This window comes from Taeniopygia guttata, chromosome 19 (assembly GCF_048771995.1).
Source record: "Taeniopygia guttata chromosome 19, bTaeGut7.mat, whole genome shotgun sequence".
NCBI lineage: Eukaryota > Metazoa > Chordata > Aves > Passeriformes > Estrildidae > Taeniopygia > Taeniopygia guttata.
In genome coordinates this window covers 4,730,469-4,758,031 of record NC_133044.1, presented here as the reverse complement: position 1 = coordinate 4,758,031, position 27,563 = coordinate 4,730,469, and the positions used below count along the sequence as shown (strand labels likewise).

At 55.4% G+C, this 27,563-nt stretch overlaps 3 protein-coding genes across 13 annotated transcripts; 2 read left to right on the top strand and 1 right to left on the bottom strand.

Moving 5' to 3' along the window:
* Positions 1–243: 243 nt before the first annotated feature.
* LOC115497750 (uncharacterized) lies at positions 244–3,639 on the bottom strand. 10 transcript variants are annotated; one of them, XR_012058681.1, is made up of 4 exons: positions 2,265–3,165; positions 962–1,076; positions 759–863; positions 244–613 (listed from the first exon to the last, which is right to left on the bottom strand). XR_012058681.1 is itself a non-coding variant. In XM_072937261.1 (4 exons), exons 1-4 carry the CDS (start codon positions 2,395–2,397, stop codon positions 538–540), a joined length of 297 nt encoding a protein of 98 aa, XP_072793362.1. In that variant the 5' UTR covers positions 2,398–2,443; the 3' UTR covers positions 244–537. The 10 variants fall into 10 exon arrangements, 2 of the variants coding, with proteins under 2 accessions (XP_072793362.1, XP_072793363.1); XR_005982236.2 differs by having other exon boundaries at positions 695–860; XR_005982238.2 differs by having other exon boundaries at positions 695–860; positions 962–994.
* On the top strand, positions 3,510–15,612 carry WDR81 (WD repeat domain 81). Of its 2 annotated transcripts, none has more exons than XM_030288062.4 (11): positions 3,510–3,833; positions 4,606–8,157; positions 8,387–8,494; positions 8,592–8,782; positions 10,555–10,745; positions 10,967–11,132; positions 11,277–11,442; positions 11,734–12,432; positions 12,588–12,733; positions 12,899–13,078; positions 13,951–15,612. In XM_030288062.4, exons 2-11 carry the CDS (start codon positions 4,614–4,616, stop codon positions 14,275–14,277), a joined length of 5,718 nt encoding a protein of 1,905 aa, XP_030143922.4. In that variant the 5' UTR covers positions 3,510–3,833; positions 4,606–4,613; the 3' UTR covers positions 14,278–15,612. The 2 variants fall into 2 exon arrangements, with proteins under 2 accessions (XP_030143922.4, XP_030143923.4); XM_030288063.4 differs by having other exon boundaries at positions 4,603–8,157.
* Positions 15,613–17,031: 1,419 nt separating this feature from the next.
* SERPINF2 (serpin family F member 2) lies at positions 17,032–24,019 on the top strand. The gene is made up of 9 exons (XM_072937241.1): positions 17,032–17,261; positions 17,698–17,755; positions 18,373–18,429; positions 19,344–19,761; positions 20,027–20,170; positions 20,335–20,538; positions 21,389–21,531; positions 22,111–22,315; positions 22,969–24,019. Exons 1-9 carry the CDS (start codon positions 17,047–17,049, stop codon positions 23,292–23,294), a joined length of 1,770 nt encoding a protein of 589 aa, XP_072793342.1. The 5' UTR covers positions 17,032–17,046; the 3' UTR covers positions 23,295–24,019.
* Positions 24,020–27,563: the final 3,544 nt, after the last annotated feature.

The following is a 27,563-nucleotide window of genomic DNA, read 5'->3' as shown; positions in this document are numbered from 1 at the left end:
CATCCCACTGCTGCCATGTTGCAGGATAATGCAGCTCCCGAGCTCAGCAGCAGGGCAGAGCTGTGGGCTACGCCCAGCCTTTGGCAGCTGAAGGATCACGCCTGAACCAGAGGACACCACTGTCCCCAGAGTGGCACCATTGGGGACACAGCTCTGGTGCTGTGCCCCCCTCCAGGGTCTGCAGCCCCCACCGTCCTCCCACCGGGCAACCCATGGGCAACAAACTTCCTAAAACTGAACAGATGAGGAAAACAACGTTTAATGCTTCTCTCAGCCTCTCCCAGCTCGGTGCCACCCCACTGAGGGGGTGACAGAGTTTGGCATCCCCGCTGGCACAGCTGCCTCTACAATCCTCCAGCCAAGGCTCTGTCTGGAGGCTCCGAGGAGACTTTCTTCATCCTGGTCAGACTCATCCTCAGCCCTCCAATCCACGGGACTCTGCAGAGTGGCTCGTGGCACGGCTCTGGCTGGCATCCAAGGTCCCAGTGACGAGAAGAGAGTGGCTACATTCAACAGTTCTTCAACTGGCAGCTTTAGCTACTGGAGAAGGACATAAAGCTTGCCACTGAAGAACTGGTGCTGGTTAGCCAGGAGCAGGGTGGCACGGCAGCACCTGGGAAGGGAACACACGTTTCAGAGCCAGGATTGAACCCTGTCACCCACAGCAGCTTCTCTCCCTCCCCACAACGCTGACCTATCGCTCTGTCCTCCCCCCAGGGACATCCCCCCATCCAAAGAAATCCAGAGGCAGCTCCAACCTCAACTCTCCCCATTCCTCCCAAAGCAGGTTGTGCGTGAGCTCCAGCACCTGCAGCCAGCCCTAAACCAGGAGGAACAGGCAGGGAAATCCAAGGCCATTTCTGCTGGAAAATAAAAGATAAGGCAAGCTGCTCTGGCAGGGCCTGGTGGCCGCGGCAGGGAGGCCACTGCAGGTGGGGGTCACGGCGTTCCCAGGGCTCACCTCGGGCATCCATCAGCGCTGGCAGGGTCCCACCTGGACGGCAGCCAGGGGAAGACACTTTGTCAGGCGGCTGCTGCCGAGCTACCGGCGGGGGAATTTCGGCCAGCTCAGCCCCCTTCGGAGTCGTTTTGTTAGAGGGTGAGCACGCCAACCCCAGGGCTGGTGTTGGACCCCATTGCTTCCCCCTTAACCCGGGAAAAAAATCCCTTTTCTACAACACCCAGCACTGCTAGGGAGTTTTGGGAACCTCCCGAGAAACCGGGCACGGTGGGGGACAGACAGCAACGGGAAACACGGAAAAAACCCCGGGGGGCCACCACAGCATCCTCCCAGCAGCGGCACCCCACAGGCACTGCGGACCCGGGGAAGGCCGGCCCCGGTGGGTGCCGGTGGCCGGGGCGCAGCGGCGGCGGCGGGGCCCGGCGGGGATGCCGAGCATTCCTGGCGTGCCGGGTACATCTGGTCCGGATTCCAGCGAGCTGGTCCCGGCCCTGCTCCACCCCCGCCGGCCCGTGAATCAGCACCCGCCGCTGAAGTCACCGGCCCCGCCGGCACCGGGGGCCCCGCCGGCACCGGGAACCGACGAGGGGGGCTCTGTCGGTAACAGGGCTCCCACCTAGCCCTTCTCAGCACCGACAGACCCCAGCGGCTCTGGGAAGGGCCCCGGTGGGAGCTCACCCCGCTAATAAAGAACGCTGTGCCCCCAGCCGGTGCCCCTCTCCCGGTATAACCGGGTCACCCCCCCTCCCCCAGTGTCTCTCCTCTCGGTAAAACCAACTCCCCCCTCCCCCTAACGGAGGCAGCTCCCCCCACGCCGCTCCACGGCAAAGCCGCTCCCTGCACTCCCTCCGGGACACCCCTCCGCCCTCCCGGCCCTCCGCCGCCCGGGATGCTCCGCTCCGTGCCCGCGGCGGGGAGCGGCCGCGGGTCAAAGTCTGCCCAGTCCGCTCCCGGAGTGAAGGTCACCCCCGGGGCGGCCACCGCCCGTCGCGGGGAGGCCCCGGCCGCCGCCCCGCCCGCCCCACCGGGATCCCCCGGTGCGGGAGCCGCGCTGGGGCCGCGGCCCCAACCCCCCCTCCCCGCCCCGCCGACACCGGGGGCGAGGCCGCCCGGCCCGGGCGGCGCCGACGAGCCGGGCGGAGGACACCCCGCACCGCTCCCCCCGCGGCCGCCCTGCCCCGGGGAAAGGTGACCTTCCCTTAACGGGGCACGGCGGGGCCCCTCAAACCCCGCAGCACCGAGGGCGCCGCGCGGGGCTCCGCCACGCGAACCGCCCGACGCAGCGCGGTACCGGCGGACCCACCTGCGCGGCTCGGCTGGGTTCGGTTCGGCTCGGCCCGGCCCGGCCCGGTGCCGCCCCGGCCGTGCCCGGTGCCGGTGCCGCCGCCTCCCCCCGCCGCGCGCCGGCTCCGTCCCGGATCAGCTGGCGGAGTCATGACGCAGCCGCCCCCGGCCCCGCCCCCCGGCCCCTCCCCCGGCCAATCGCCGGCCGGCACCGCCGGCGCGCGCCGCGCCCGCCCCCGCGCCGCGATTGCCACCCGCTCCCGCCAATGGGCGCCCGGCGCGACCCACGGCTCAGCCAATGGGGAGGCAAAGCCGGCGCTCTGCCCCGCCTACCCCTCCCCGGGGAGAGCTCGGCTCCCTCCCGGCCGGGCGGCGGTTGCCTTGGGAACGGACGGGGCCACCCCGCCGCGGGGCACGCCGGGAGTTGTAGTGCGGCGCAACGCTCCCGGCGTGCCCCGCGTGCTGTGAGTTGGCATTTTCAAGCGGGTGAAGGGGCGGCGGGGGCAGGGCGGCTCCGAAGGTGCTCGACCCTTCCGCTGGCCCCGGGCGGGGCGTGGCGCTGCCGCGGGCACAGCCCGGCCGCCCCCACCCGCCCTCGGGCGGTGGCTGCCTGTGCCGGGGCCGGTGACACAGACCCGATTCCGAGAAGTTGCTCTAAGTCCTCGACCAATCAGAAGTGAGCGCTGGCCGCGCGCACCAATGGGCGTGCGTGGGGGGCGTGGCCGCGAGAACTCGGCTGACCCCGATGACTTGGCAGCGCCGCGCGATGACTGGACAACTTCTTTAAAGGGGCCGCGCCCGCCGCGGGTGCCGGCGGGGGAGAGCGCAGCGCCGGCCCGGCCCAGCCAGAAGCGCTCACCCGCTGCCCCGCCGGCACTCCCGGCGCTGCCGCTCCCGCCCCGCGGGGCGCGGTTCTGAGGCGCGCTGCCCCTTTAAGGCCGTTTCCTGCCCTTCGTCCCAGTAACAGCTGATTGCAGCGGGCCAGGGCCGGGCGGCCAATCGGCGGCCGCCACGTCCCACCCACGTGACTCTCACGCGCCGCCCGGCGGGAGACCCCGGCGCTCTTAAAGGGGCCGCGCGCGGTCCGGCCGCCCGTGGATGTCGTGACCGTGTGCCCCGTGGGTCCCGTCTCACCGGAGGTCCGGCAGTGCCCGGGCGGAGGCGGGAGGACCCGGTTCGGCTCACGGGCAGCGGGGCCGGACAGCTCCTGTAGCGTGCGGTGCCTCGCGGGGCAGAGGGCGGGGCTGGAACGGCCCCGCCGCCCCGGGCACTCACCTGCCGCAGGCGGGTGAGGAGCCCTTTAAGACCGGCTGCCCCGTCAGGGCGGCTCGGCCGTGCTGCAGCTGACAGCCCGGGGCGGCTCTGACGTCACGGTTACGTCACGGTGACGTCACGTCCCGCCGGTGCCCGTGCCCCGGCCGCTGGAGGGAGCGCGGGCCCGGCCCCGGCGGGGAGCGCGGCCCGGCCCGGCCCGGCCCCCCCGCGCACATGGCGGCGCGGCGGCCGCATGTGACCGCCGTCACCTGACCGGCATGGCCGGGGCCGCCCCCGCCGCCGCCCGCCGCGGCTGAGCCGCCGCCGCCGCCAGGTAACGCGGGGCCGCCGGGGCGGTGAGGGACCCCGCGGGGGGATGAGGGCTCCCCGGGGCGGCCCGCGGGGCTCAGCACGGCTCAGCACGCCGGGAGAGAGGGGCCGGGGCCGCCTGAGCGGCCGTGGCCGTGGCTCGGTGCTGGGTCCCTGCTCCGTGCTGTGAGCATCCTTGGGTCGCTCCCCTGGCCCCTCTCCGGTCCCTTTGTGTCCCCAATACGGCTGTTATGCTGGAGGTGTAGCCCCTCCAGCTGCGGAGGTGCTGTTGTGTCCCCACCGTCTTCTCTGGGGCTGCAGATGTCCCCCTCCATATCCCATCGCATTCCTTTTCAGTCCTCGGGGCTGTGAATGTCCCATTGTGTCCCTCCAGCGCAGGCCTGAGCAGGTGCCATTGCGTCCCACGCCCTGGCTGTGGATGTTCCATTGTGTGTCCCTCCTAGCAGCCCTGGGCCTGCAGAGGTCCTATAATGTCCCTTCCCCAGCAGTTGGATGTGCCTGTCCCCATCGTGTCCCCATCGTGTCCTGCTGCCAGGGGCTGTGGGAGCCCCACCATGTCACCCTGCCTGGTTGCAGAGGTCCCACCTTGTCCCTCACAGCCAGGGCTGGTCCCATCTCGTCCCCCCAACACATGCACAGCGACCAAGCTCCTCAAACCACCTTATTTTTTACCCAAGTGTGGATGGGGAAGTGAGACTCACTGCTCACTGGGGCGGGCAGGGTAGTTCCGCGCTCTGCTCGCTCACAGGCTGTCTGGGCCACCTTTCTCCCAGCAGAATCCATCATGGAAGGCTTCCTGCAGAGCGTGGAGAAGGACCTGAACATCGACCGCCGGCAGCTGGCCCCCGAGAGGACCCACATCACCGCCTTCGTGCCGGCCAAATGGCTGCAGAGCCTCAAGGAGCGCCGCGTGCTGCCGGCGGCCTGCCCGCGGCCCGAGGGGCTGAGCGAGGTGGAGGTCAGGACGTTCCTGCAGCACTCGGTGCAGAAACTCCCGGCGGGCTGGACGCGGGTGGAGATCCACGGGCTGCGGAAGGCGCGGCTGGGGTACCCGCTGCGGGCACAGCCCCCCGAGCAGCGCTGCGGCGGCACCGGGGACACCCTGCACGGCTTCATGCAGAGCGTGGCCACCCACAACTACCACAACCTGTGGGGCCGGGCCCACGGGCTGTACGCGCGGCCCTACCGGCGCCCGGACGCGCCGCCCACGGTGCCGGCGCTGGACGCGCTGAGGGCTGCCCTGCACAGAGCCTACGGCTGCCCCGTCCTCCAGGTGGGCAGGAACGTGGCTGGCACGTCCCCTGCCAAGGAGAGCGTGGCCAAAGCGGTGCCCCTGTGCCCCAACGTGCTGCAGGCTGAGGCGCTGCTGGAGTCGGCCGACATGCTGTACGTCATCTACCCCTATGTGCAGTACTGCCTGCACGACGTTGTGACCTTCAGCCCGGCCAAGCTCACCAACAGCCACGCCAAGATCCTCTTCCTCCTCTTCCACGTGCTGCAGGCCATGAGGGCTTGTCACCAGGCGGGTCTGGCTTGTGGAGATTTCTCCCTTCGGGACGTGGCTGTGGATGAGAAGCTGTGCAGCCGGCTGCGGGTGAACTTCAGAGGGTACGAGGGACCGGGGGAGGAGGAGGAGAATCTGAAGGGCGGTCTGGACCGAGAGAGCGAGCAAAGCTGTGTGCAAAGGCAGGAGGTGACGTGCAGTGCCTGCCAAAAGGACCTCCGAGACCTGGTGTTGCAGTGGGTGCACGGGCAGGTCAGCAACTTCGACTACCTTATGCGACTGAACAGCTTGGCTGGGAGGAGAATGGGAGACCCCAATTACCACCCGGTTCTTCCGTGGGTGGTGGACTTCACTACCAAAAATGGCAAGTTCAGGGACCTGAGGAAATCCAAGTTCCGTCTCAACAAGGGGGACAAACAGCTGGACTTCACCTACGAGATGACCAAGCAGGCGTTTGTTGCAGGGGGCTCGAGCGGGGAGCAGCTCCACGTGCCCCATCACATCTCGGACGTGCTCTCGGATATCACCTACTACGTGTACACGGCCCGCAGGACACCCAAGGCAGTGCTGTGCTGCCACGTGAGGTCCCAGTGGGAGCCCAACGAGTACCCAGCCAGCATGGAGCGCATGCAGAGCTGGACACCTGATGAGTGCATCCCAGAGTTTTACACAGACCCCTCCATCTTCCGCTCCATCCACCCGGACATGCCCGACCTGGATGTGCCGTCGTGGTGCAGCTCCTACGAGGAGTTCATCCAAGTTCACCGCATGCTGCTGGAGAGCCGGGAGGTCTCCCAGGACCTGCACCACTGGATTGACCTCACCTTTGGCTACAAGCTGCTGGGGAAGGATGCAGTCAAGGAGAAGAACGTCTGTCTCCACTTGGTTGACAACCACACGCACCTGACGACCTACGGGGTGGTGCAGCTCTTTGACCAGCCCCATCCCAGGCGCATGGTGGGACCTGCCTACACTCCTGCTGAAGCTCCAGCCATTGCCCGGCCTCTGCTCCAGAACATCCGTGAGACCGTGGTTTTGGAGGACATCCAAGGCCAGGTGACAGATGCAGTCAACGGGCTGGTCCTGGAGGCTACTCCCAGTGAAACCACCTGGTCTGGGGAGAAACCCATCGCTGGTGAGGATGATTTGGAGCAAGGTACAGAAGCCCTGGATTCCATTTCTGCTCCTGGGAGAGCCCCTGACCAGCCCTGTGCTACTGTGCCTCCAGCACAGCCCTCCACCCTCCCTGCTTATGTCACCGACGGCAAATCCTCAGGGGTCCGACCGCTCCGTCGGAGCAAGGCAGGGGCTGTGGATCAGCTTGACATGAAGATCACACTTCCTGAAGGCTTCAACCCGCTCCAGGCCCTGGAGGAACTGGAGAAATTGGACAATTTCTTGGTTAAAGGCTTAAGCAGCGAGATGCAGCTGATGGAGCAGCTGTGGGAAGAGCCACCCTTGAGTCTCTCAGACCTCTTCCAGAGGGACATGCAAGCTCTGGGCATCCTGGTAGCTGAGATTATATTTGCACCGAGGCTTCGTCCTTCGAAGCCCGACGCGTCGCTGTCGGAGCGGTTCCTGATGGTGAGGAACCTCTGCCGTTACCATCCCAAGGAGATCCCGGCCCCGCTGCAGCACGTGCTGCACGTCCTGCTGCAGCTGAGCGTGCCCGTGGAGAAGCTGCTGAAGAGCAGGCTGGGCAAGGGCGCAGTGCAGCTGTTTGAATACGAACCCATCTCCCAGGGCCTCCCCCCACCCTGTCCCACGCAGCTCCTCAGCCCCTTCAGCTCCATTGTCCCCTTCCCCACCTACTTCCCAGCTCTGCACAAGTTCATTTTCACCTATCAGGCAAAGAAGATCGAGGATGAAGGGCAAGGCAGGGAGCTTGTTTTCCAGCTGTGGCAGCAGCTGGAGGGGATCCTTTCTGAAATCACTCCTGAGGGCCTGGAGATACTTCTGCCTTTCATATTATCTCTGATGTCTGAGGAAAACACCGCTGTCTACGCAGCGTGGTACCTCTTTGAACCCATAGCTAAATCCCTGGGGCCCAAGAATGCCAATAAATACCTGCTGAAACCGCTGATCGGAGCCTACGAGATGCCCTGCTCCCGCCACGGCCGGTTCTACCTGTACACAGACTGCTTTGTGGCCCAGCTGATCGTGCGCCTGGGGCTGCAGCCCTTCCTCCTCAACCTGCTGCCCCACATCCTGCAGATCCTCGTGGGCATCGAGAGCTCACGTGAGGAGAGCAAATCCTTCCTGGGCACCGCCGAGGATGATGAGAGCGGAGGGGAGAGCCCGGTGTCGTGTGTGTTTGGGGAGGAGATCAAGATGGACGTGGAGCACAGCTCTGCTGCACTTGACCTGCTGGACTACACCTCTGGGGTCAGCTTCCATGACCAGGCCTACCTGCCTGAGGGTGAGGACTTCCAGAGTGGCCTCTACGTTGGGGAATCCCTGCAGCCCCAGGAGCAGGAGTCGCTCAGCCTCGGCCGGCTGAGTGACAAGAGCAGCGCTAGCGAGGTGTCCCTGGGCGAGGACAGACCTGCAGATGGGGACTCCCAGAAGGACAAGAGCAGCTTGAAGTCGATGGACAGCAGCCAGGACCTGAAGCAGAGCGAGGAGGAGGAGGAGGAGGAGGAAGAGGAGCACGAGGAAGATGAGCACGAGGACGCGGTGGTTGACGCGGAGCTGACGGTGGTCGTGGATGCTGCTGGGGCCTCTGTGGATGTCACCCTGGCTGATGACAGCAGCGAGCCAGAGGATGGGGAGGGAGAGGAGCTGCCAGATCACTCTGATGACAAAGAGCAGACCATACTGCTGGGTAAGACCCTGCCAGCGCCCTGGCTGTTGGGCAGAGCCTCGGGGGAAGCAGGTCCAGGTTTGGGGGTGTTTGTGGTCCCAGCTTGGGGACAGCGATGAAACCAGGGTAAGAAGCCAGGACTGCTTGTGGCTCTGAGAGTCAGGGTTGGGGCAGCAGGGACTGCTGGACTGTCAGATAGCTGATCTGTGCCGTGCTGGGCGCTGTCCTTGGGACTGCTGTTGTTTTGCAGACACAGCCTGTAAGATGGTGAGGTGGCTCTCAGCCAAGCTGGGCCCAACCGTCACGTCCCGCTTCATCGCCAGGAACCTGCTCCGGCTGCTCACGTCCTGCTACATCGGTAATGCCTCCCCCTGGGTCCAGGGTGGGCTCTGACCCCAATCCTTCTGCTTGGGTGTGGCTGCTGCTGCAGCTCATGAGCGTTGTTCTCTGGGCAGGCCCGACCAGGCAGCAGTTTGTACCGAGCAGTGATGAGAACAGTCCTCTGAGCACAGGAAATATCTACCAGAAGCGGCCCGTGCTGGGAGATCAGGTGTCCAAGCCAGTGCTGGCCTGCCTTGTGCACGTGGCATATTTGTATGGAGAGCCTGTCCTCACCTACCAGTACCTGCCCTACATCAGCTACCTGGTCAGTATTGCCTTTTTCTCCTCTCTCTTGGGGCAAGAGTTGTGTCCAAGCACAAAGGGATGATGTAAAAAAAATAATCCAGCCTCACCAGGAGCCTCTAACATAAAAACTGAGCTTGGCTGGGCTCTGTCTGGGCCAGTATGGGCTGAGCAGCTCTGTCTGAGAAGAGCAGGAGAGGCACTTTCACCTCCTGCCACGAGCTCCAGACTGCTCCCAGCAAAGCACACGGCTGTGTTACCCCTCCTTCCCTGTCAGACCTTGTGAAAGCAGAGAAAAAGCATTTATTCTGCTTTTCTGTGCCCAAACAGAGCTGGCACAAGGGTGGGATTGTGATAACAGGCAGGAGGAGCAGCTTGTGCTGCTGTGAGATTGCTGGAGTGAGTGTTCACAGAGGTCTGTGTGGATAGATAGGGCTGAACTGGGGGGAGACCAACGGGTTTTCAACTGAATAAAAAAGCACTGGCAAGGCTCACCAACTTTTCAGCTTGAAGTTCATAGCAAAAAGGAAATGTATAATGCAGCTGGTTGAAAAACTTAATTTTTCATTAAAAATAAAAAGGGTTTGAATGTTTTAAACAGGTTTATTTTTCATATTGCTCCCTCTTTTGTGCTTGTAAACACTTTGGTTATGGATTCTCGTTTAAGTGGAAAACTTCAGTAGCTTTCTGATAATTTAAACTTAGAGGAAAAGAGGCCACAGCTGTTCATTTAAGGAAAACAAAAAGGCATTGTCAGTTTTTCCAGTGTTGAAGGGGAGATTTTTCAGGGGAAAAAATCCCATTTTTCAGCAAAAATCATTCTCCACCCAGTTGCAATCATAGCTCCAGCTGTTCTGCTTTGCTTTCCTAAGCTCATTGCTTGGGGGCACAGAGGGGATTAATACCCCTGTGAAACAGCATTTGGCAACCTGATACTGGAGCAGTGGAACCGGCGGGTCACAAATAGGATAAAGTCAATCCTTCTTGCAGGATTTGGCAGGGTGGCTATTTTGTGAGAGGAAGAGCCTCTGTGATGAGCTGGAAGATGGCAGGTGTACAAGAAATATAGCAGGAACTGGGAATTGTCTGTGGGTTTTGTTACTGGCTCTCTTTTCTTGGGTGTTTGATTTGTCTAGGAGTTAGGAAATAGGACGATGTAGAAAGAAATATTTTAGTGTTGCTGCTGATGTTATTAACTCTTTGGCACTGCCATAACAGCAGCAGTACATTGTCAGCAGAAAAAGGATGTGCAGTTCTGCCCCATGAAATTATTAGAAGTTCAATTTCTAGAAGTCAGCAGTGGGTTTGCCCATAATTTGTGCTTGGATATTTCATGCAAGGATTGTTCCTCTGCAGACTGTGGGATGAAGACCCTGATTTTTGCTTTTAAATTGTGCATATGTAAGAGTTTCCCCTCTTTCCGTGCTGGTAAATGATGTTGTGGGGTGTCCAGGGTGGTTTAGGCCAGTGTGGCGTTGTTGGTCTTGCCACTGAGCTTCCTGCTCGTGGAGTTGTTGTACTCTGCAGAGGAAATCTGTGAGCTTAGGGGTGTCATTGCCCATTTTCTGCAGGCTCATCTCCTGTGCTGGTAGGTGCCTGTCAGTTTTTGTGCTCATCCCTTGAGTGCCAGCCATGTTTTGCTGTTGCCATCCAGCGCTCAGGTTCCTCTTCCAGAAGCTGTGACCAGCAGTGCTGTGCTGGGTTTGAGGCTGAGCACAGGTGACCCCGGGGTCACCTTTGCTGTGTCCTGCTGGGGAGGAGGTGGCCCTGGCTCTGAAGGAGTCCCTCTCACAGGTTGCACCCGGCGCTGGCTCCGGCGGTGTCCGGCTGAACAGCCGGAAGGAGGCCGGGCTCCTGGCTGCCGTGACGCTGACACAGAAGATCGTGGTGTGTCTCTCTGACACCACACTGATGGACATCCTCCCCAAAATCAGTCAGGAGGTGCTGCTCCCAGTGCTGGGCTTCCTCACTTCGCCAGCTGTCGGGTAAGCGCTGCAGGATTGGCACAAAATCCGGGATTTGGGAATGGTTCTGTGGGGGCATTAATGCTGCCAGGGCTGAGGGGTGTTTCTGCTCTGATGTGCATCTCCTTGCACTGGTACAGTGCTGAAAGCATCCTGATAACACACAAAAGGCAGGAAGCATGAGCAGAGGATGGAAAAAAGGGATATGTGGAGGGCAGGCTGGTCATGGATGTCCTCTGCAGTTTCCCCAGCGGAGCCCAGGCCCGTGTTGTGCTGTGTGTGAAGACAATCAGCCTCATCGCCTTGATCTGCCTGCGGATTGGGCAGGAGATGGTGCAGCAACACCTGAGTGACACAGTGAGGAACTTCTTTGGGGCATTCTCGCTGCTGCAGGAGCTGCAGGACCAGGTCGGTGGTGTGGGAGAGGTCTCCTCCTGCACTTCCCCAGATGTGGGAATGTGCTGGGCATACACCTATACTATACACAATACTGTGTTTGTGTGTAAGAGCATCTCATCTTGGGGTTTATCTGACCTTGTTTTTCTTGTCCAGGGGTTGACAGCAGAGTCGCTGAGCAGCTGTGAGATGCCAGTGATGGAGGTGCCCCTTTCAGATGGGAAGCTGCTGGCCCTGGATCCATCTGTGCTGGTGGAGTTACAGAAGGTGTTCAACCCCGAGATGGCCTACATCACCTACATCCCCTTCTCCTGCTTGCTGGGTATGCCTTGGCCACCAGCTCCAGGGCTCTGTGAGGGAGCTCTGTGATGTGGGCATGCTGTGCTGGCTCTGAACTCCAGGGCAATCACTGCTCACAGGGCTGCTGGGGGAAACCCACAGCTTCTACAGCATGGCTTGGGCTGATTTTTGGGTTGGGAGCCCACTGGACTTCAGGCTGGGAGCAGATGTCGCTGGCTTGGGGGATGCTGTGTCCACATCCCTGTGTATGGAGGGGGACGATGATGATGGGGACATTGCTTGCCTTGCAGCCACGTTGTCTGTGTCTCCTCAGGTGACGTTATCCGCACGGTTGTGCCCAACCACTCTCTGGTTGAGAAGCTGGCCAGCCTCCACCTGGAGAACGTGAACCCCCAGAACCTGCAGGCCGTTGGCCTGGAACAAACACCGAGTGTGGTGGGCTCAGACCAAGACCCTCGAGGGGCTGAGCCCTTCTCCAGCCCTCAGGAGGACACTCACTCTGGCACTTTTGGGAGTGTCCTGGTGGGGAACCGCATCCAGGTGCCCGTGGACACGCAGCGGGAGGGTGTTGGTTTGCTCCGCCTCAGCGCTGGCACTGATGGATTCGCTCCCAGCTCGTCCAGCGAGGAGAGCGCCCTGAAGCACGACCTGCCCCGCAGCACCCACATGCTGTGTGGGAACTGGCTGGCCTACTGGCAGTACGAGATCGGGGTGAGCCAGCACGACCCCCGCTTCCACTTCCACCAGATCAAGCTGCAGAGTTTCTCAGGGCATTCCGGGGCCATCAAGTGCGTGGCGCCGCTGGGCAGCGAGGATTTCTTCCTGAGTGGCAGCAAGGACAAGACGGTGCGGCTTTGGCCGCTGTACAATTACGGGGATGGCACCAGCGAGGTGCCACCGCGCTTCACCTACGCCGAGCACAAGAAGTCTGTGTTCTACGTGAGCCAGCTGGAGGCACCCCAGCACGTGGTGAGCTGTGATGGCACCGTGCACATCTGGGACCAGTTCACGGGTAAGAAGGGAAAGGGTAAGGAACTGGAATGAACTGGTCCAGCCCTTACAGGCAGGGGCTGTGCTGAGCTTGGATGGCTCCTGTTAAAAACCAGCACAGAACCAGAGATTTGCTGTGTGACTTGTCCTGCCATAATATCTGTCATCCTTTCACAGGCAAACTTCTGCGGACTTTTGATGAGTTAGACAGCAAAGTCCCCATCACAGCTGTGACCACCATGCCACCTCCCTATCACAGCATCTCTGTGGCCAGTGCAGACTCTGTGCTGAGGTTCATCGACCACAGGAAGCCGGGACTACAGGTAGGGATGTGGTGCTGTGACTCGCCTTCCTCCAGCCCTGTGCTTAATGATGGGATCAAAGCCCAGATCCCAAAGCCAGCTGTGATGGCTCCATAGAAAGCAGCTTGTCCCTTAAATGCCAGCTCCCCTGAGCTTCACCCCCCAGCTGGAGTGTCTCTGTTGCAGCACGAGTTCCGCCTGGCCAGTGGCGTGAGCGCGGGGCTCATCCGCTGCCTGGCCGTGAGTCCGAGCGGCCGCAGCGTCGTGGCCGGCTTCTCCTCCGGCTTCATCGTGCTGCTGGACACCAGGACGGGGCTCATCATGCGGGGCTGGCCTGCCCACGAGGGAGACATCCTGCAGATCAAGGTGAGAGGCTCAGCTGGGATCAGGGTGGGGCCTCACTGATGCTCTGAGGCTGTGTGGAGCATCCTTCCTTCAGGGTTTGTATGCTGCATTCCTTGCAGTGTCCCTAAGAGGCTGCCCAAGCTCTCCTGCCCCGTGGTTAGTGCTGCTGCCAGCTGTTCTTGGTCCAACTCCTGCTGCCAGAGTTCAGCCCTGTTGGGTTTCAATGCTTGCCAGGCAGGTCTGCAGCAGGGGCAGGGAGGAGTCATGGCTTCTGTGAAGGAGCAAATGTGTTGCTTTCTCCACGGGGCTCTGGGCTTCCCTGCGAGAGGGTTGCTCTAATGAGTAACTCTTGTCCATATTTACCCACCCCAGGGAGCAGTGCTGGGTCTCCAGTGTCCTCGACCCAAATGTGGGTTAAACAAAGTTCAGCAATGTGGGTTGTTTACCCTCTCACTAGCTCTGCTAATAAGCAGCTCCAGGCTTCTCCTACCCTCAGCAGTATTTTCAGCTGTGAGAGAGCCTCCCAATTCCTTCTCCTGAGAGGGAAAATAGTTTGGCAGGTGATTTAGTGGAGAGGGAGACTGCATGGTAATCCCTGTACCCACTGCAGTAGTAACATGATGAATGAGTTGTGTTGGGTGTCAGGGTGTTGTTGAGAAGAGGCCCAGCCCATCTCTTGGAAGAGATTGCCAGCTACCAGAGCATCCTTTACCTTGCAGTGTCTACCCAAGGCCTTGCTCAGTACCATCAGCTGCTGGGAAACAGCTCAGACTGTTCTGAGGGATTGCACTGTGACCATTGGATCACTGGCAGCCACCTGCTGCTCTCATGTGCAGCACCAGATTGTGAGTTTTTACAGAAGTGTGTGTTCACTGGCCTTTCCTCTCCTGCAGGCTGCAGAGGGCAACGTGCTGATCAGCTCCTCCTCAGATCATTCCCTGACTGTCTGGAAGGAGCTGGAGCAGAAACCTTTGCACCACTACAAATCTGCCTCCGAGCCCATCCACGCGTTCGACCTCTACGGTAACGAAGTGGTCACCGGCACTGTGGCCAACAAGATCGGGGTCTACTCCATGCTGGAGTCCTCAGCCCTGCCCACCAGCACGACCAAGCTGAGCTCAGAGAACTTTCGGGGCACATTGACCAGCCTGGCAGTGCTGCCCACAAAGTGCCACCTCCTGCTGGGCTCGGACAACGGCATCATCCGGCTCCTGGCGTAGTGACCCCTGGCCTGGCAGCCTGTGGCTTTTGGAGGAGGCAGAGGCAGATGTTTCTGAGCAGAGGATGCAGGGGGAGCTGTACTTGTTATGTCTCTAAGCTCTTTCTGTATCTTGAAAAAGAAAAAAAAAAAAAGCCATAACTGAGAAACCTCCGCTGCTGCTGGGAGAGATATTGGGCGTTGTAGGTCACTGTCACCCCTGCAGAGAGGCCTGGAGCTTTCCTTACCGTGTGTGCCTGATCCCCAGGGGACTGTGAGCTGCCCTCCACAGTAATAGGGACCACAGGTACCCTCCCCCCTTCAGTTAAGGGGTAAGAGGTGCCCCTTGACAAAACACAACAGTTTAGCTACTGCCACCTGCACTTCCTCTTCCCTTCCTCTCCTGAACCACTGAACAGCCCCACTGGGATGGCAGAAGCTGGGCCTGGGAACTGCTGCCTTTGGAGCTGCATCTCCTCCTGTGGCTGGTGCTCAAAGCCCAGAGGAGGTGCTCTGTGAACTTCAGGTTCTGCCAGCTGAGTTAGAGCCTGCACGGGAGGAGGAGAGGCTCCCCAGAGCCCTTCTGCTGCCGGGCTGGCTGCAGGGCAAGGACTGGAATGGAAGCCAGCAAAGGCACAAACCCCATCTGCCCTGGCAGTTCCTGTGAGAGTGGGCTGCTGCAGAGGGGCAGACTGGGCTGGGAATGTGACTCTCTAAGGAGGCCAGAACTAGATGCTTCCATTGGGATTTTGGCTTCTGGACCAGTGGGGTAGGGCTGTTGTTGGTTCCTACCCCAGCATCCCATGATCATGTAAGGGGTGAGGAATGCCACGTGTGCTGTGCACTGGCAATTGATCCTCAATAAATCCTTCTAATCCTCTCCTGGTCAGGCTCCTGGGGAAGACAGGACAGCAAAAAGGTGCTCAGTGTTGTGCCCTCCTGCCCTTGTAGGGCGAGAGGCAGGAGGGAAGAATCCAGCATGGTCTCTCTTCGACCTTCCCTTTGGGACAGCACTGTCTGTTCCCACCCCAAAGGCACAGAGGGTGCTCTTTGCCCCACCTGTAGGAGCAGTTTCCTCCCTTCTATGTCAGCCCTTTCCCCACCCATCCTTCAGCCTAGCCAGAGCCAGTATCAGGGGAGTGGGAAGCTCTTACCTTGGGGCAGAGGAGGAGCCTGCTGTGGGTTGTCCTGGAAGAGGAAAGGGCTTCCATGCAGCTGCCACCTGCAGGGAGCTGGGGAGGTGAGTGTTTGGCCAGTGCTGTCCTTCCCTACCCAAGGGGAGCTCTCAGTCCCGTGTTGCCTATTAAACGTTTGCAATAGATGTAAATATTTACTTCTAATATACTCTTTGAAAGAACTGCAGAGCTCTGTGTGTGTGTGTGCTGGAGGGGCTGGGTGTGCTGGCTGCAGCTCTCCTGCTGCTCAGCCAAAGTGACACCTTCTCCTACAGGCTCCTCTTGTGTTCTGGGGGAGCCCCTGCCTGTAGAACAGGATTCTGCTACACAGGATTTGCTTTCCAAGGGCAAGTAGCTCCCAAATGTGGTTGGAGAGCTCAGATCTGTCACTCACTGTCTGGGGTGAGCTGGGGAACCGAGAGTTCCTGTGAGGAATGGATGAGTGGAAGATGCTGTTGGGGTTCCCTGCTAGTCCTCAGTGACTCCTCTCTCACTCACAGGCAGAGGCAGGAAGGATCCACCATCACTTCTGCATACAGCACAAATCCACCCAGGGCTGCTCTGCTGGAGTTCTGCCCGTCCCCAAGGCTTTTCCTCCGTGCCCCAGCAGTGTGTGCATGCCCTGGACACTGGGACCAGCTGCCCTGGGAGAGCTCTGGAGCGTGCTGTGCCCCAGGGGAGGGAGCAGCTGCTCCTGGCTCAGCCCAGCCTGGCCATCAGAGCCTGCCCTGGGCACCTGCCCTCTGTTAAACCAGTGCCTCACATTGGGGGCAGAGCTGGGACTCCAGGAGGGAAGAACTGGGGGTTTCAGCAAAGAAAGTTCCCAAACCAGAGAGCCCTGTGGCAATAAACACCGAGCCCTGTGTTTTCACTGAAGTTTATGAATAAAAGAGAATATTCCTAGCATGAGGAGTGCGTGCAGAGTGGAGCCACTTGCAAATTCTGCTTGGGGGGGTGGGGGGAAATTTTGGATCTGGTAAACTCGGTGTTAAGGTTGTCCTGAAGGTACAGCAGCCCAAAAGTGTATCCCCATCTCCAAATGCACCACAAATTCACTCTTCTCCCCCAGAGAAATGTTTACCCGGATGCTGTGGGTCAATATTTGCCTGCCAAATGCTCAAACAGGGGGTGGTGCTGAAGGTTGCTGCTGGGAGGGGGGGCTGGACAAGTGCTGTGTGTGCCCCACGCAGAGCTGCTGGGCAGGCTAAAGCAGGTGCCGGCTCCAACGTGGACGTGGACAACCGCAGGTAAGGGACAAACCAAAGGATTTGATAGAAATGAGAGTTCCTGCAACGGCCCTCTGGGAGAGAGGGGTGAATTTGGCAGAGGGTTAAAGGATGGGCAGCAGCAGGGAGGAAAAGGGGTATTTGGGGGTTCAGTGTGACTGCAGGATTTGGGGTGAAGGAAGGGGAAGAGTGAATTTTCTGCCAGTGGGATCTCAGCCCAGCAGTTCAGGGTGAAGTAAGAACTGCCTGGGGAGTGGAAAGCAGCCCCAGGAATTAAATGTGGACACCATGCAGAGGGCAGGGCTTTGGCATGGAGGCTTTATGAAAAGGAGAAGGTATTTTATTTCTGTCTGAAAGGGAAAAGTAGCTGTGTGAAGCGTTGGCCGGGGAATGGGTGGGGTTTTGCCCGTGACCCTGGAAGCCCTGTCCCACACTGGAACTGGAGCACGGAGGGGGGAGAGGCGGGGTTTGCCAGCAAAGGGGGAAGATGAGTGCTGGGAAGGGGAGGACTGCCTCTTCCAGGACATAATGCTGGGAAACTGCTCTGATATTTCACTTTTTACGTGCAAATTCCCTCCCAGAAAGCACTTGCTGAGCACCTGCAGGTCAGTAGCCCTTCTCCCAAGAGCCTGGGGCACGGCTGAGGATGCTGTGCCTGTATCCCAGTGGTTTCCATGGGAAAGGAGCAGAAAGGCTCTTTTCTCCTTCCAGAGGCACAGTGTGTGCAGCACTGATTAGGGAAATACCATTTCCAATCCGGAGAAACCAGGGCAGCAGGGTCAGACAGGCAGGATCTGAGTGGAGCCTGGCTGTGGCTGCAGCTCCACCGTGGGCCCCTGCTCCTCTCTGATTTCCCTGCCTTGGCACCAGACCCAGGAGCCCTGTGTTGTTTCTTTGCAGCATTGTTCATCTCCCTGTTGCTTTCCACGAGCTCCTGTGCCAACCTGTTTGGCCAGGTTGATAATTTTCTCCCTGTAGAGCTGAATAGGCTGAGTTCACAGCTGGAAATAACTCCTCTCTCGGCTGGTCCTTCTGTTCCAGGAAAATGGGGTTCCTCTGGGGGCTGCTCTGCCTGGCTGCTCTGCACAGCCTCCCAAGGGTAAGTTGCTACTCCAGCAAAGAGCAAGGGAAGTGTGGTGGCTCCCTGAGCCAGACCATGGGGCAAATACCACCCAGAGAAGCCTTGGAAGGCAGAGAGGTTGAGGATACTGCTGGGGGCTTCACCAGCAAGGTTTCTGATCTTCTACCCAGCTAAAATAGTTGTGGATGTTCTTATTATTCACATTTCTGTAGAAGCTTTTGTTTTGGAACTTGACCTCAACTGTATTTGGTGACCATGACCTTCAGGAGTAAACAGGAGTTTTTTGAAAAGCAGGTTTTTCCTCCCCACCCCCCACTTTTAAATCTGGATCCCTGTCAGAACTGAGATTGCAAAACCCCACTGCTCACTCTCAAAAGGATCCATTATTTTCTGCCAGACTGGCTTGACCCCTTTCTAAACAAATCCAGTGTTTGCAGTGTCTCCCAGCTGCTCCTCACTTCCACCTGCCCATGTCAGACCTCGCTGCCCCTGGGTCTGCCTCCCAAAATCCTGCCTGTGCTGTTGCCCTGTGGGGACTGCTACAGCCAGGACTGCAGTGGGAGCAGGGAAGACACGCTCTGGAAATTCAGAGGGACCTGACTTTGTTTCTTTGTTGATTTTTTTTCCCCCCACAGCTGGCACATGCCATTGACCAGCAGCATCTCTTCCTGGACAAAGATGGGAAGCTGAGGGTAAGCACTGACAGGTTCCACCCAAGGGGGCTGAAGTGGTGCTGTGGGATTTGCAGTTTTTCCTGAGAAGGGATGAGCCCAGGCAGTGCCAGTGCCATGAGAAAGTCCATCTTTCTGCAGGCTTTACTCCCAGCTGCTGCCAGTGCTGTGCTCCCTCAGGCTGGAAGCTCCCCCCTAAATAAGTGAGCAGAGCATGGAGTTACCATCAGTACTGGTGTGTACAGGGGCTGGCAGGTGGATGATTTAATTTCTGATTGATAAGGAAAGGTGAGGGAAACCACCAGCTGTGAGGATGACGGGGAGAAAGACCTGTAGCTGATCCAACCCACTGAGCCTGGGATGTTTCAGATCATGCAAATGTGAGGAGAGTAGTGGCAGTGCTAAAGGCTAAAGCTTAGAAGAGTGGAAAATGAGGAAATTTAGAAAGAAGAGGGATGGAATAGAACATGCATGTCAAGAAAACACAGATGCCTGGAGGAAGAATTAAGCCAAACTGGATCAGGGCTGTGGCAGCAGCAGAAGGAGCTGACCTTCTGTGTGAGTGTGAGGCAGGTGGGCACTGCTAAAATATGTGAGGGGAGGAGATGAAATCAGGGCTGAGGATGATGGATCTGTAAATGCTGAAGGCACAGGATATGTGCTGAGCTGGTGGTAGGCCTTGCCCTCAAGCTTTCCTGAGAGCAAGTGGAGGAGGAACCACTGCCAGACCCTCACTGGGTCCATTTTCAGAGGACACAAGACCTATTTTGCAAAGCCATTCCCTTAAATCATTATTCTCAGGGTTAAAGGGAAACTGAAGCAAAACCAGCACCAGAGTAGAGGAGTCCAGCTCTGCCCATTTAGGTGTGCAATGAAAGCCCATGAGGGTGTCACTGTGTTCTTGCTTTCCCAGTGCTATCCTTGTTTCTCCCCAGGATGTGAAAAGTGCTGGAATTGCACAAAAGTCGGATTTGCTGGGAGCCATCCCAACCCTGCCAGAGGGAAAGAAAGAATTTAGTTATGACAGCTTCCAGGAAAACGATGGACCCATGTCAGCATTCCCCACCACCCTGCCAGACACGAGGGATGATTGGAACTCGGAAGAGGAAGCCGTAGCTGGGGTTGGGAATTGTCCTGGAAAGAAATCACCTGGGAAAAATGCCTCTTCTGAAGAGGAAGGAGAGGCTGGAGATAAAAGCTGTGAGATGACTTGGAAGAAGAGCCAGAGGCTGGCAGATGGCTTGATGAGATTCAGCATTGATCTCCTGAGAGAGGTGCAGCTGGAGTCCAATAGAACCAACGTGATCCTGTCCCCCCTCAGCATCGCCCTCGCCTTGTCTCACCTGACTCTGGGTAATTCTGAGTGGCCAAACCACATTCCCTGCCCTTCCCCATTTCCTCTCTCAGAGGCACGAGCAAACAGATGCAAATGAAATACAGTCCCTTCCACTTACCCTTGCTCCTGCAGCTTTAATTAGGCATGATTACAATTGAAGCTGCCCTCTGAGGCTCCGACTCTCAGATTTCTCCAGCCTCTTTTGTGAGGCACAGTGTGTTTCTAACAGAGTAACATCCCTGTTTTCCGCTCCATGAGACCTAACAGGAATTTGACTTTTAGGAGCAGCAAATCAGACAGAGAAGCATTTGCTGGAGGTGATGCACCTGGAGTCAGTGCCCTGCCTCCACCACATGCTGGGCACCCTTCGCAGGAGGCTCACAGAGTCCACCCTCAGCCTCGGGTCACGTCTGTACCTGCAGAAAGGTGAGAAGTGGCCCGGGGGGGTTGGACTGGTGTAGGACAAACCTCCCAGTCACAGAGAGAGCGATGGCAGCACCCTGGAGACATCCATTTCCCCTATTTCCTCCTCTTGGGGACTGTCATACCACGCTGAGCAAATCTTTTTCATCATTCCTCCCCTTTGCCAGGGTTTGAGGTGAAAAAGAAGTTCCTGGAGGATTCTGAGAAATTCTATGGAGCAAAGCCCAAGACCCTTTCTGGGATCAGTCAGGACGACCTCATGGCCATAAACAACTGGATAAAGGAAGCCACTCGTGGGCACATTCCCTCCTTCCTCCAGCAGCTCCCTGAAAACACAGTGATGCTCCTGCTCAATGCCATCTATTTCCACGGTGAGCTCCACAGGCCTGCCTTATTTTTTTCAAGAGGAAATAGTTAGAACTCCAGTTTTCTGCAAGCCCTGTAGCTGAACAGCCTCTCTTCTCCTCGCTTCCTGCTAGGCAATCTGCTTGTTCTTGTGCATCTGCTGTTCCTCTTGCTTAGGTTTCTTTACAGTAATGATTCCCAACTGCTTCACATGTGCTAAAAATGTTACTTGACAGCAGAGCCAGGACACAGCAGGTGGGACCTGCAGTATCTTTTTTTTGGTTCAGGATCCCAGGCAGTGGCACATCCCTGCTCATCTACTCAGTGATCTTAAAGGTCTTTTCTAACCTAAATGATGAACCAGGTCGTTTGCAGCTCTGCACACCCACCACAGAGCTCAGAGGCAGCTTCTGTGGATTTCTCTTTGACTACAGCGCAGTGGTCGGCCACATCTTCCTTTTTTAATTCCCTGAGGGCTGTGCAGAGACCAAACACTTCCAGTGTAAATCTACATATGTTTTACCTTGGTCTTGGAGCAGTGTTTCCCTCTCTGCAGCACAGAGGCAATACTCCCCATTTTTCAAAGCACAAACATAGTCTCTTTTATCTCCATAACCTTCAGTGGTCTCCCACGCTGAGGCATGAGGATTAATCCACGTTCTTTTTGTTATTCCATAGTTTCTCTCTGGATGATAAGAGTTTCCTGCTGTTAGGGCTCTTCCAGCCTTGCTACTGACTTCTCTTTGCTGTATTTTCACTTCCCTGGTCACTATTGGCCTTGTTAGAGAACTCAAGATAGGAGGAGTGTCAGCTCAGCAGTTTCTGGTTTCCTACTCAAATTTAACTCCATCATTTTCAAAATTTTTATTTTTACAGGGTTTTGGAGGAATAAGTTTAATGCAAGCTTGACTGGGCCAGATGTATTCCACCTTGACAATGAGTTTGTGGTCCCAGTTGAGATGATGAAAGCCCACCTGTACCCCCTGAGCTGGTTTACTCTGGAGTCCCAGGATATTCAGGTAGGGATCTCTCAGGAGTACATCAAATTTTCACTGGAATTTCCTCTTGCTGTGGTATTTTACTAACTGCAAGCTTTCCCTCCAAAAAAACAAATGTTCTTTTTAGCAGGCATAGCGCACAAAAATTTAATAATCATTCTTTGCCCTTGCTTCCAGCAAGAATGTTGAAACTTCACTTTTAATCTCTAGGAAAAACCACAAAGAGATATTCCAACTAACTGGGAATTAATAGAATTTTAAAGCCCTGAGTTAAAGATAAATGAGGAAATATGGAAAGGAATTCCCTCAGTCAATGTGCTGTTGGAGTTTTTCAGAATCCAGAGTGGGGCAAGCTTGTGCATGTGGGCTTTCACTCTGCCATGTGCTCAATCTTTACCAGCCAGTGGCTAATACTAAAATCTAAAGCTGTTATTCCAATAAATTATCCTCTGGAGAAATCAGATTCCTCCTTTTTACCAGGCTGTTTTCATCTGGGAGCAAGAGCAGACCTGTAGACCAATTAGAAAAAGACGAAATTAAAAGCATCACTTTCTGGACTTCCTTTTCCCTGAATTCTCCTCTGGTTGGTTTTATTTCCAGGTGGCCAAGTTTCCCTTTAAGAACAACGTGAGCTTTGTGGTCATTGTACCAAACCACAACACCCAGAACACCTCTCACGTGCTGGAGAACTTCCCTTACAAACAACTCTGCAGGCTTTTCCCCAGAGAGGTGCCCACCACGGTGAAGATCCCCAAAATAAAGTTGGACTACCAGCTGGAACTCAACCAGGTTCTCAGCCAAATGGGTAAGGCCTCTGGCAGGGAACAAGAGGAGCTGATCAATCTGTTCACTGACACCCTTGTTTCTAAAGCTGTGCCTCACAGCTTGCTCCAGAACTCCAAACTCTCCCAGCTCTTCTTCCTCTCCTCCTCCTTACTCCTTGCTTGCCTGGCACCAAATGTTTTGCTCCAACAAGATGATACTACAGAGAATTCACAGCTTCTCACACTCTTTACAAGTTCTTCCTATTGTAGCCAAGACCAACTTCCCCCATGCAATCAATCTCAGTCTCTTACTTTATCATTTAATTCAGTGTCCAGGACATGGGAATTGCCAACAGAGAAAATGCAGATCACAAAACCTGGAGCTGAAATAAAACACCATGTGCTGCCTTTCCAGAAGAGAATAATTTAAGAGTTCACTTTGTTTTGCAAAGAATTGCTTAAAAAAAATAATCTCTGTAGAAGTGTTTCCAGCCTAGCTAGAAAGAGTCTTCAGACCTGCTGCTGCTTTTAAAGGATGACTTCAAGTTCTTACACTGCTATTCTTAAACAGGTGGAAATTTTGTTTCTCTTGTCAGTTCTCCAGTGCTCCATGGTGGGCAGGGAATTGCTTTCTTCAGACAGCTTTGAGAAAACTCAGAACTCGTGGCACCAACTTGGTCTCATTTCTCTGCAGGCCTCCAGGAGCTGTTCATGAGCCCGAATTTCCAGAAGATCACAGAGGAGCCTCTCTTTGTGTCCAGTGTACAGCACCAGGCCACCCTGGAGCTTAAAGAGGATGGGGTGGAAGCATCTGCTGCCACCAGTGTCATGCTGTCACGCTCAGTCTCTGCCTTCAGCCTCGACAGGCCCTTTGTCTTCATCATCTTTGAGGATGAAACAGGGATCCCACTTTTTATTGGCAGTGTGCAGAACCCCAACCCAGACGCTGTTCCCCAGATCCGAGAGGCACAGGACTCACGTGAAGCCACAGATGCCAACGAGTACCGCGTGCCCAAATAACAGAGGGCAGAGCCTGAGTGTTCTGGGACTCCTGCCTGACCCTCTGGACCAGCTGAGAGAGGTCTCCTGCCCCTCTGAGGCCACAGGGGCCAATTCCTTGCTGTTTCCCCTCACAGATCCCTAGAGACCAGTCCTGGGATAGCCCATTCCAGCCCTGATGAGCTTCTCCAGGCTAAGGCTCCCCTCTGTTGAACCTGAAAAGCTTGTTCTGCCTGGATTTCCCTTCCAGGGCTCTCAGTCATGGAAGGGAGACTTTCTTGTCCCCAGACTGTTATTAGAGTCTTCATTAAGATCTTATTAGAGTCCCCTGTAGCCTGGAATCATCATTAGCATCTGGCAGCTTGGACATCAGCCAGGGCTGTATTAATGTGGCTCTTCCTTCCGCAGTTCCCGGGAACACGAATCCCTCCGTGTTCCTCTGAAAACCATCTGTGCCCACCTAGGCAACGACCTCCAGAGCAACTGGACTAGAAACCAGTTGTCTTCTCTAGGATGAGTCACAGCCACTTCCAGGCATGGGTTCTTTTCAAAGATTCCCTTTTCCCACTCCTTGGCTATTTGGATCTGATGTAGGAGGCTCTGGAGTAGGAAACCCCTCCCTTTTAATCCTTCTATCCAGCCCTTCCTCTAGAGGCTGGGTAATGCTAGATTTTTCAAGGCATATTTTATAAAGTGTTTTTTAGTAATTTTTATGTTGGCAGAATAATAAAGAATAAAGCAGAATATATTTGCTGAAGGTGTTGCATTGAAGGACCCAACAGAGAAAGGAAAAAGACACAGAAATTTAGTAATTGCAGAGATTGGGTGGAAAAAAATCTGGGCATGACATAAGAAAAGAAAGGAGGGGCTGTGGCAAAGGTTCTGCCTTTTGTTACACCTTGTCACAGGGAACAACAGGGGCGTGAGGTGAAATGGCAGATCTGTAAAGACTCTCCAAGGACTGAGTCCAGCAAGTTTTGGGCATCACCCCTGGCAAGCGTGCAGGGGGTAGATGCTCTCTGGGTCAGAGCTGGCTTTGTGAGATGGCAGAATTCCCTGAGATAGGGCATGAGCTCAGTGGCACAGGGTCAGGAGGGTGTTTGGCCTGTGAGCAGCAAAGCAGGGATAAGCAAAGATGTAACAGCCCTTAACCTTTCTCTTGGGTAAAACCTGACAAGTGCTGGGATCTGCTCAGAGGGTCAAAGGTGCTGATCTGGCATCTGTTACCTGTGGTTTGTTCTTCACTGGGACACTCCTGGCTCCACAGTGTTCATGCTGTGGATGGCTGGGACAGCTTCCAGGGAAAGGAGGAATGATTTGACACCTGTAGCTGAATGTCACTGCTTTTGTTTTGGCAAAAGACAATGTCCTGTTATAGCTTTCCTCTGGCCTGAGGTGGGTCCTTGTTCCAGTGCAGCAGTGCCCTAAAAGCCCATGAGGCCCTGGCACAGATTGTCCAGAGAAGCTGCCCCATCCCTGGAAATGTCCAAGGACAGCTTGGACAAGGCTTGGGCCAACCTGGGACAGTGGAAGGTGTCCCTGCCCATGGCAGGGGGGTCAGAACAAGATGATCTTTAAGGTTCCTTCCAAACCAAACCATTTTAGGATTCTATCAAGGAATTTTGGGGTCCCTCCACCCAACCAAGCCACTTAAAAATACTGGCCAAACTCATGAGTACTTTTGTACAAAACAACTCCTGTCCATAGTAATTTCTGCTTCCAAACCCCCTCAGCTGCTGGGTAGAAAGGATAGTGCTCTGCTCTTGCAGAGCAGCAGTTAGAGAGCCCAAGGGCCATCCTTCTGGCAGTGTTTTCCTCACTTGGGAAGGCTGCCTTCCCTCAAAGGAAGGAGCAGAATGCTTCTGGGAGCCTCCGTCCCTGAATAGTCTGCACCATCTGCTGGCATAAGAGCAGGACTGACTCACTAACCATGAATTTCGGGGATGCAGGCGACTTTGGGGAATAAAAAGTCCTGGCTCCAACCTCCAATTATGCATTTCTTCCAGTCTAAAAGGGGAAGAATGGCCGAAGATAATGCCTACCCCTCTAACCAATGCAATGACACAAACCCTTCAGAGAGAGGCTGTAATTACAGAGCCCTGCAATTTTAACAAGTAAACCCACAAGAATTCAGCCTTTCTTACTAGAGGGCACAGCTCTAGCCCACAGGGAACATTTTAGCTTATTTATTTATACAGATTCATTCCTAGCATTCAGAAATACCATTCCATGCCTTAGGTAAGTCTTCTTTGGCTACTGTAACCTCCCTGAATGCCACCCTGTTGCACTGCAACCGCTGCAAAATTTGAAGCTCAAGTTTTCCTTTTCACGCCTCTGCCCTCCAGCTCCGGCTTTTATAAAGTTTTTTTTCCCTTGTTCTCAGTTTCCTGAACAGCTTGGTTCTTATTTCCTATTTTCTGTCTTGCTGCCATCACTCCTCCTCCAAGCTATTCTTGTCAAACTATTAATTTCATCTTATTTGACAGTACAGCAGCCCTTCATGACTGTGCTTCGCTCAACAAATTATCAGTTACACCAACCATAAGACTCTTTTTCACTCCACTGACTTTCCAGAAGAGGCAGTTTGTAAAATGCAAAGTAATATTAATGTTTCTGCTCAGGAGTTTCCACTTTGCATTGCTAAAGCTTTCATTTTGACGGAGCTGTATTCTGAAAAGACATGACTAGCACAGGGTGTCTGCTCTATCCATCTGCACCACTGCCTCAGAATATCAAATAAGTCCCAGCTTCTTTCATATTAGATGTATTTTTTTCCTTACCTAGAGCAAATTCATATCACCATTACTTCCATAGTAGAGGCGAACCTTGTCAGAGAACATGCTGAGACCAAACCAGAACAATGGCAAAGTGTTTGTGTTGCTTTAATAAAACTGATTTTGTTAGATGAGTTTAATGCACCATTTCAGGGATAACCTTAACCTACAGGAATAAAGCTGGCTTTGGTCTGTAATAACATTCTGTGAAATGTTTACCACTCTGATTTAAATGGTTTTAAAACCAAACCTGTATTTAAACAGGTGGATTTTCTTTTGAAGATAGAGACAAGACATAAAAACTTCTCAAGTGGTCCTTCCATAAAGGGCATTTTAACACCACAAACAAGGTATCACAAAGAGATGAAAACCACAAGAAAACATCTCCACAGCCAACATCCCCATTCCTGGGCTGAGAATGGAAGAAGAACAAGTACAATCTTTTCTCTGCAGATGATTTTGCACAGAACAAGCTGAGAAGCAGCTGAAAGCAGAGCTGCTACCCCTCTTGTTAGGAGGGGTGGCCTTTGAAGCACTGACTAATCACAGGACACACCTGATCTGCTCTCCTGGCTTGCAAAACCAGCAGCTAATGCATCTCTGAGCCCATCCTTTCCCCTTTGCTGAGGGACTGTATGAGCTCAGTGCTCACCTGGGAGGAGCTCCTCCGTACCTGCGAGCCCAAAGAGATGTCCCAGACTGGGGGCCCTGACATCACTGCAGCATTTGCAAACAGAAAAACAGCTGGATCTGGTTAGCTACACGTCCAGTTAGCCCAGTATCCTGCTCCTTCCAGTAACCATGGCTGAGGAAAAAAAAGAATGGCAAGGGTCAAGGAAAATCTGCTGTTCTCTGGCTGCATTGCCCAGTTGGCCATTGGTAGCATTCAGGGCACCTTTTTTCCACTAATATGGGTTGGGTTGGGTTTTTTACCTCAAATCTGTATTTATCTTTCATCTCTGCAATATCTAGTTATAATGAGTTTTACAATTTAATACTTGTTTAAAAATATACTCCCTTAATTTAAGTGTGCACAGGTGGGTGCTCCCCTTGAGCCCTCTGTGGAAAATAATAATGGAACTCCTCTGTCCCTTTCCTTCCTCCATATCATTTATCATTCTGAAAGCTGCTACAAGATTCTCTTAATTCATCTTCTTTTTTTAACAAGTCCTTGGCTTTCCAGCCTCTCTTTTCAGCCAAAAACTTTAAGCCAGTTAATGATTTCTTGTTAACTAGTAACTATCACTGGATACAAGCAGTTCCCACATCTTAACTGCCTCAAACAACAGAATCCGGTTTCCACAGTCTCTCCATTAAATCTTGGACATAAATCTATAAATCCATTAAACACTACTGCATTAACCATACCTCTGAGACAGAAGGAATTCCCTGATGTGACCTGTGGCAGAACTGCAGGGATAAAAGATTTGCTCAAACAGGGCAGGGAGTGTTTGCTTTTCCTACCTGTGCTTTACCCACCAGGCTGCCCTTAGCACGGGGATTTGTTTTGGGGCGA

Excerpts from the sequence above, each read along its gene's own strand:
- LOC115497750 (XM_072937261.1), bottom strand. The coding sequence starts at position 2,397 with ATGACTCCGCCAGCTGATCCGGGACGGAGCCGGCGCGCGGCGGGGGGA. Across the intron at positions 864-961 it reads AGCGCTGATGGATGCCCGAG|CAGAAATGGCCTTGGATTTC; the intron begins GTGAGCCCTGGG and ends TTTATTTTCCAG. Across the intron at positions 614-808 it reads TGGTTTAGGGCTGGCTGCAG|GTGCTGCCGTGCCACCCTGC; the intron begins GTGCTGGAGCTC and ends TTCCCTTCCCAG.
- WDR81 (XM_030288062.4), top strand. The coding sequence starts at position 4,614 with ATGGAAGGCTTCCTGCAGAGCGTGGAGAAGGACCTGAACATCGACCGC. Across the intron at positions 12,433-12,587 it reads CATCTGGGACCAGTTCACGG|GCAAACTTCTGCGGACTTTT; the intron begins GTAAGAAGGGAA and ends ATCCTTTCACAG. Across the intron at positions 13,079-13,950 it reads GAGACATCCTGCAGATCAAG|GCTGCAGAGGGCAACGTGCT; the intron begins GTGAGAGGCTCA and ends CCTCTCCTGCAG.
- SERPINF2 (XM_072937241.1), top strand. The coding sequence starts at position 17,047 with ATGGGTGGGGTTTTGCCCGTGACCCTGGAAGCCCTGTCCCACACTGGA. Across the intron at positions 17,262-17,697 it reads CACTTGCTGAGCACCTGCAG|GAAAATGGGGTTCCTCTGGG; the intron begins GTCAGTAGCCCT and ends CTTCTGTTCCAG. Across the intron at positions 17,756-18,372 it reads CTCTGCACAGCCTCCCAAGG|CTGGCACATGCCATTGACCA; the intron begins GTAAGTTGCTAC and ends TTCCCCCCACAG.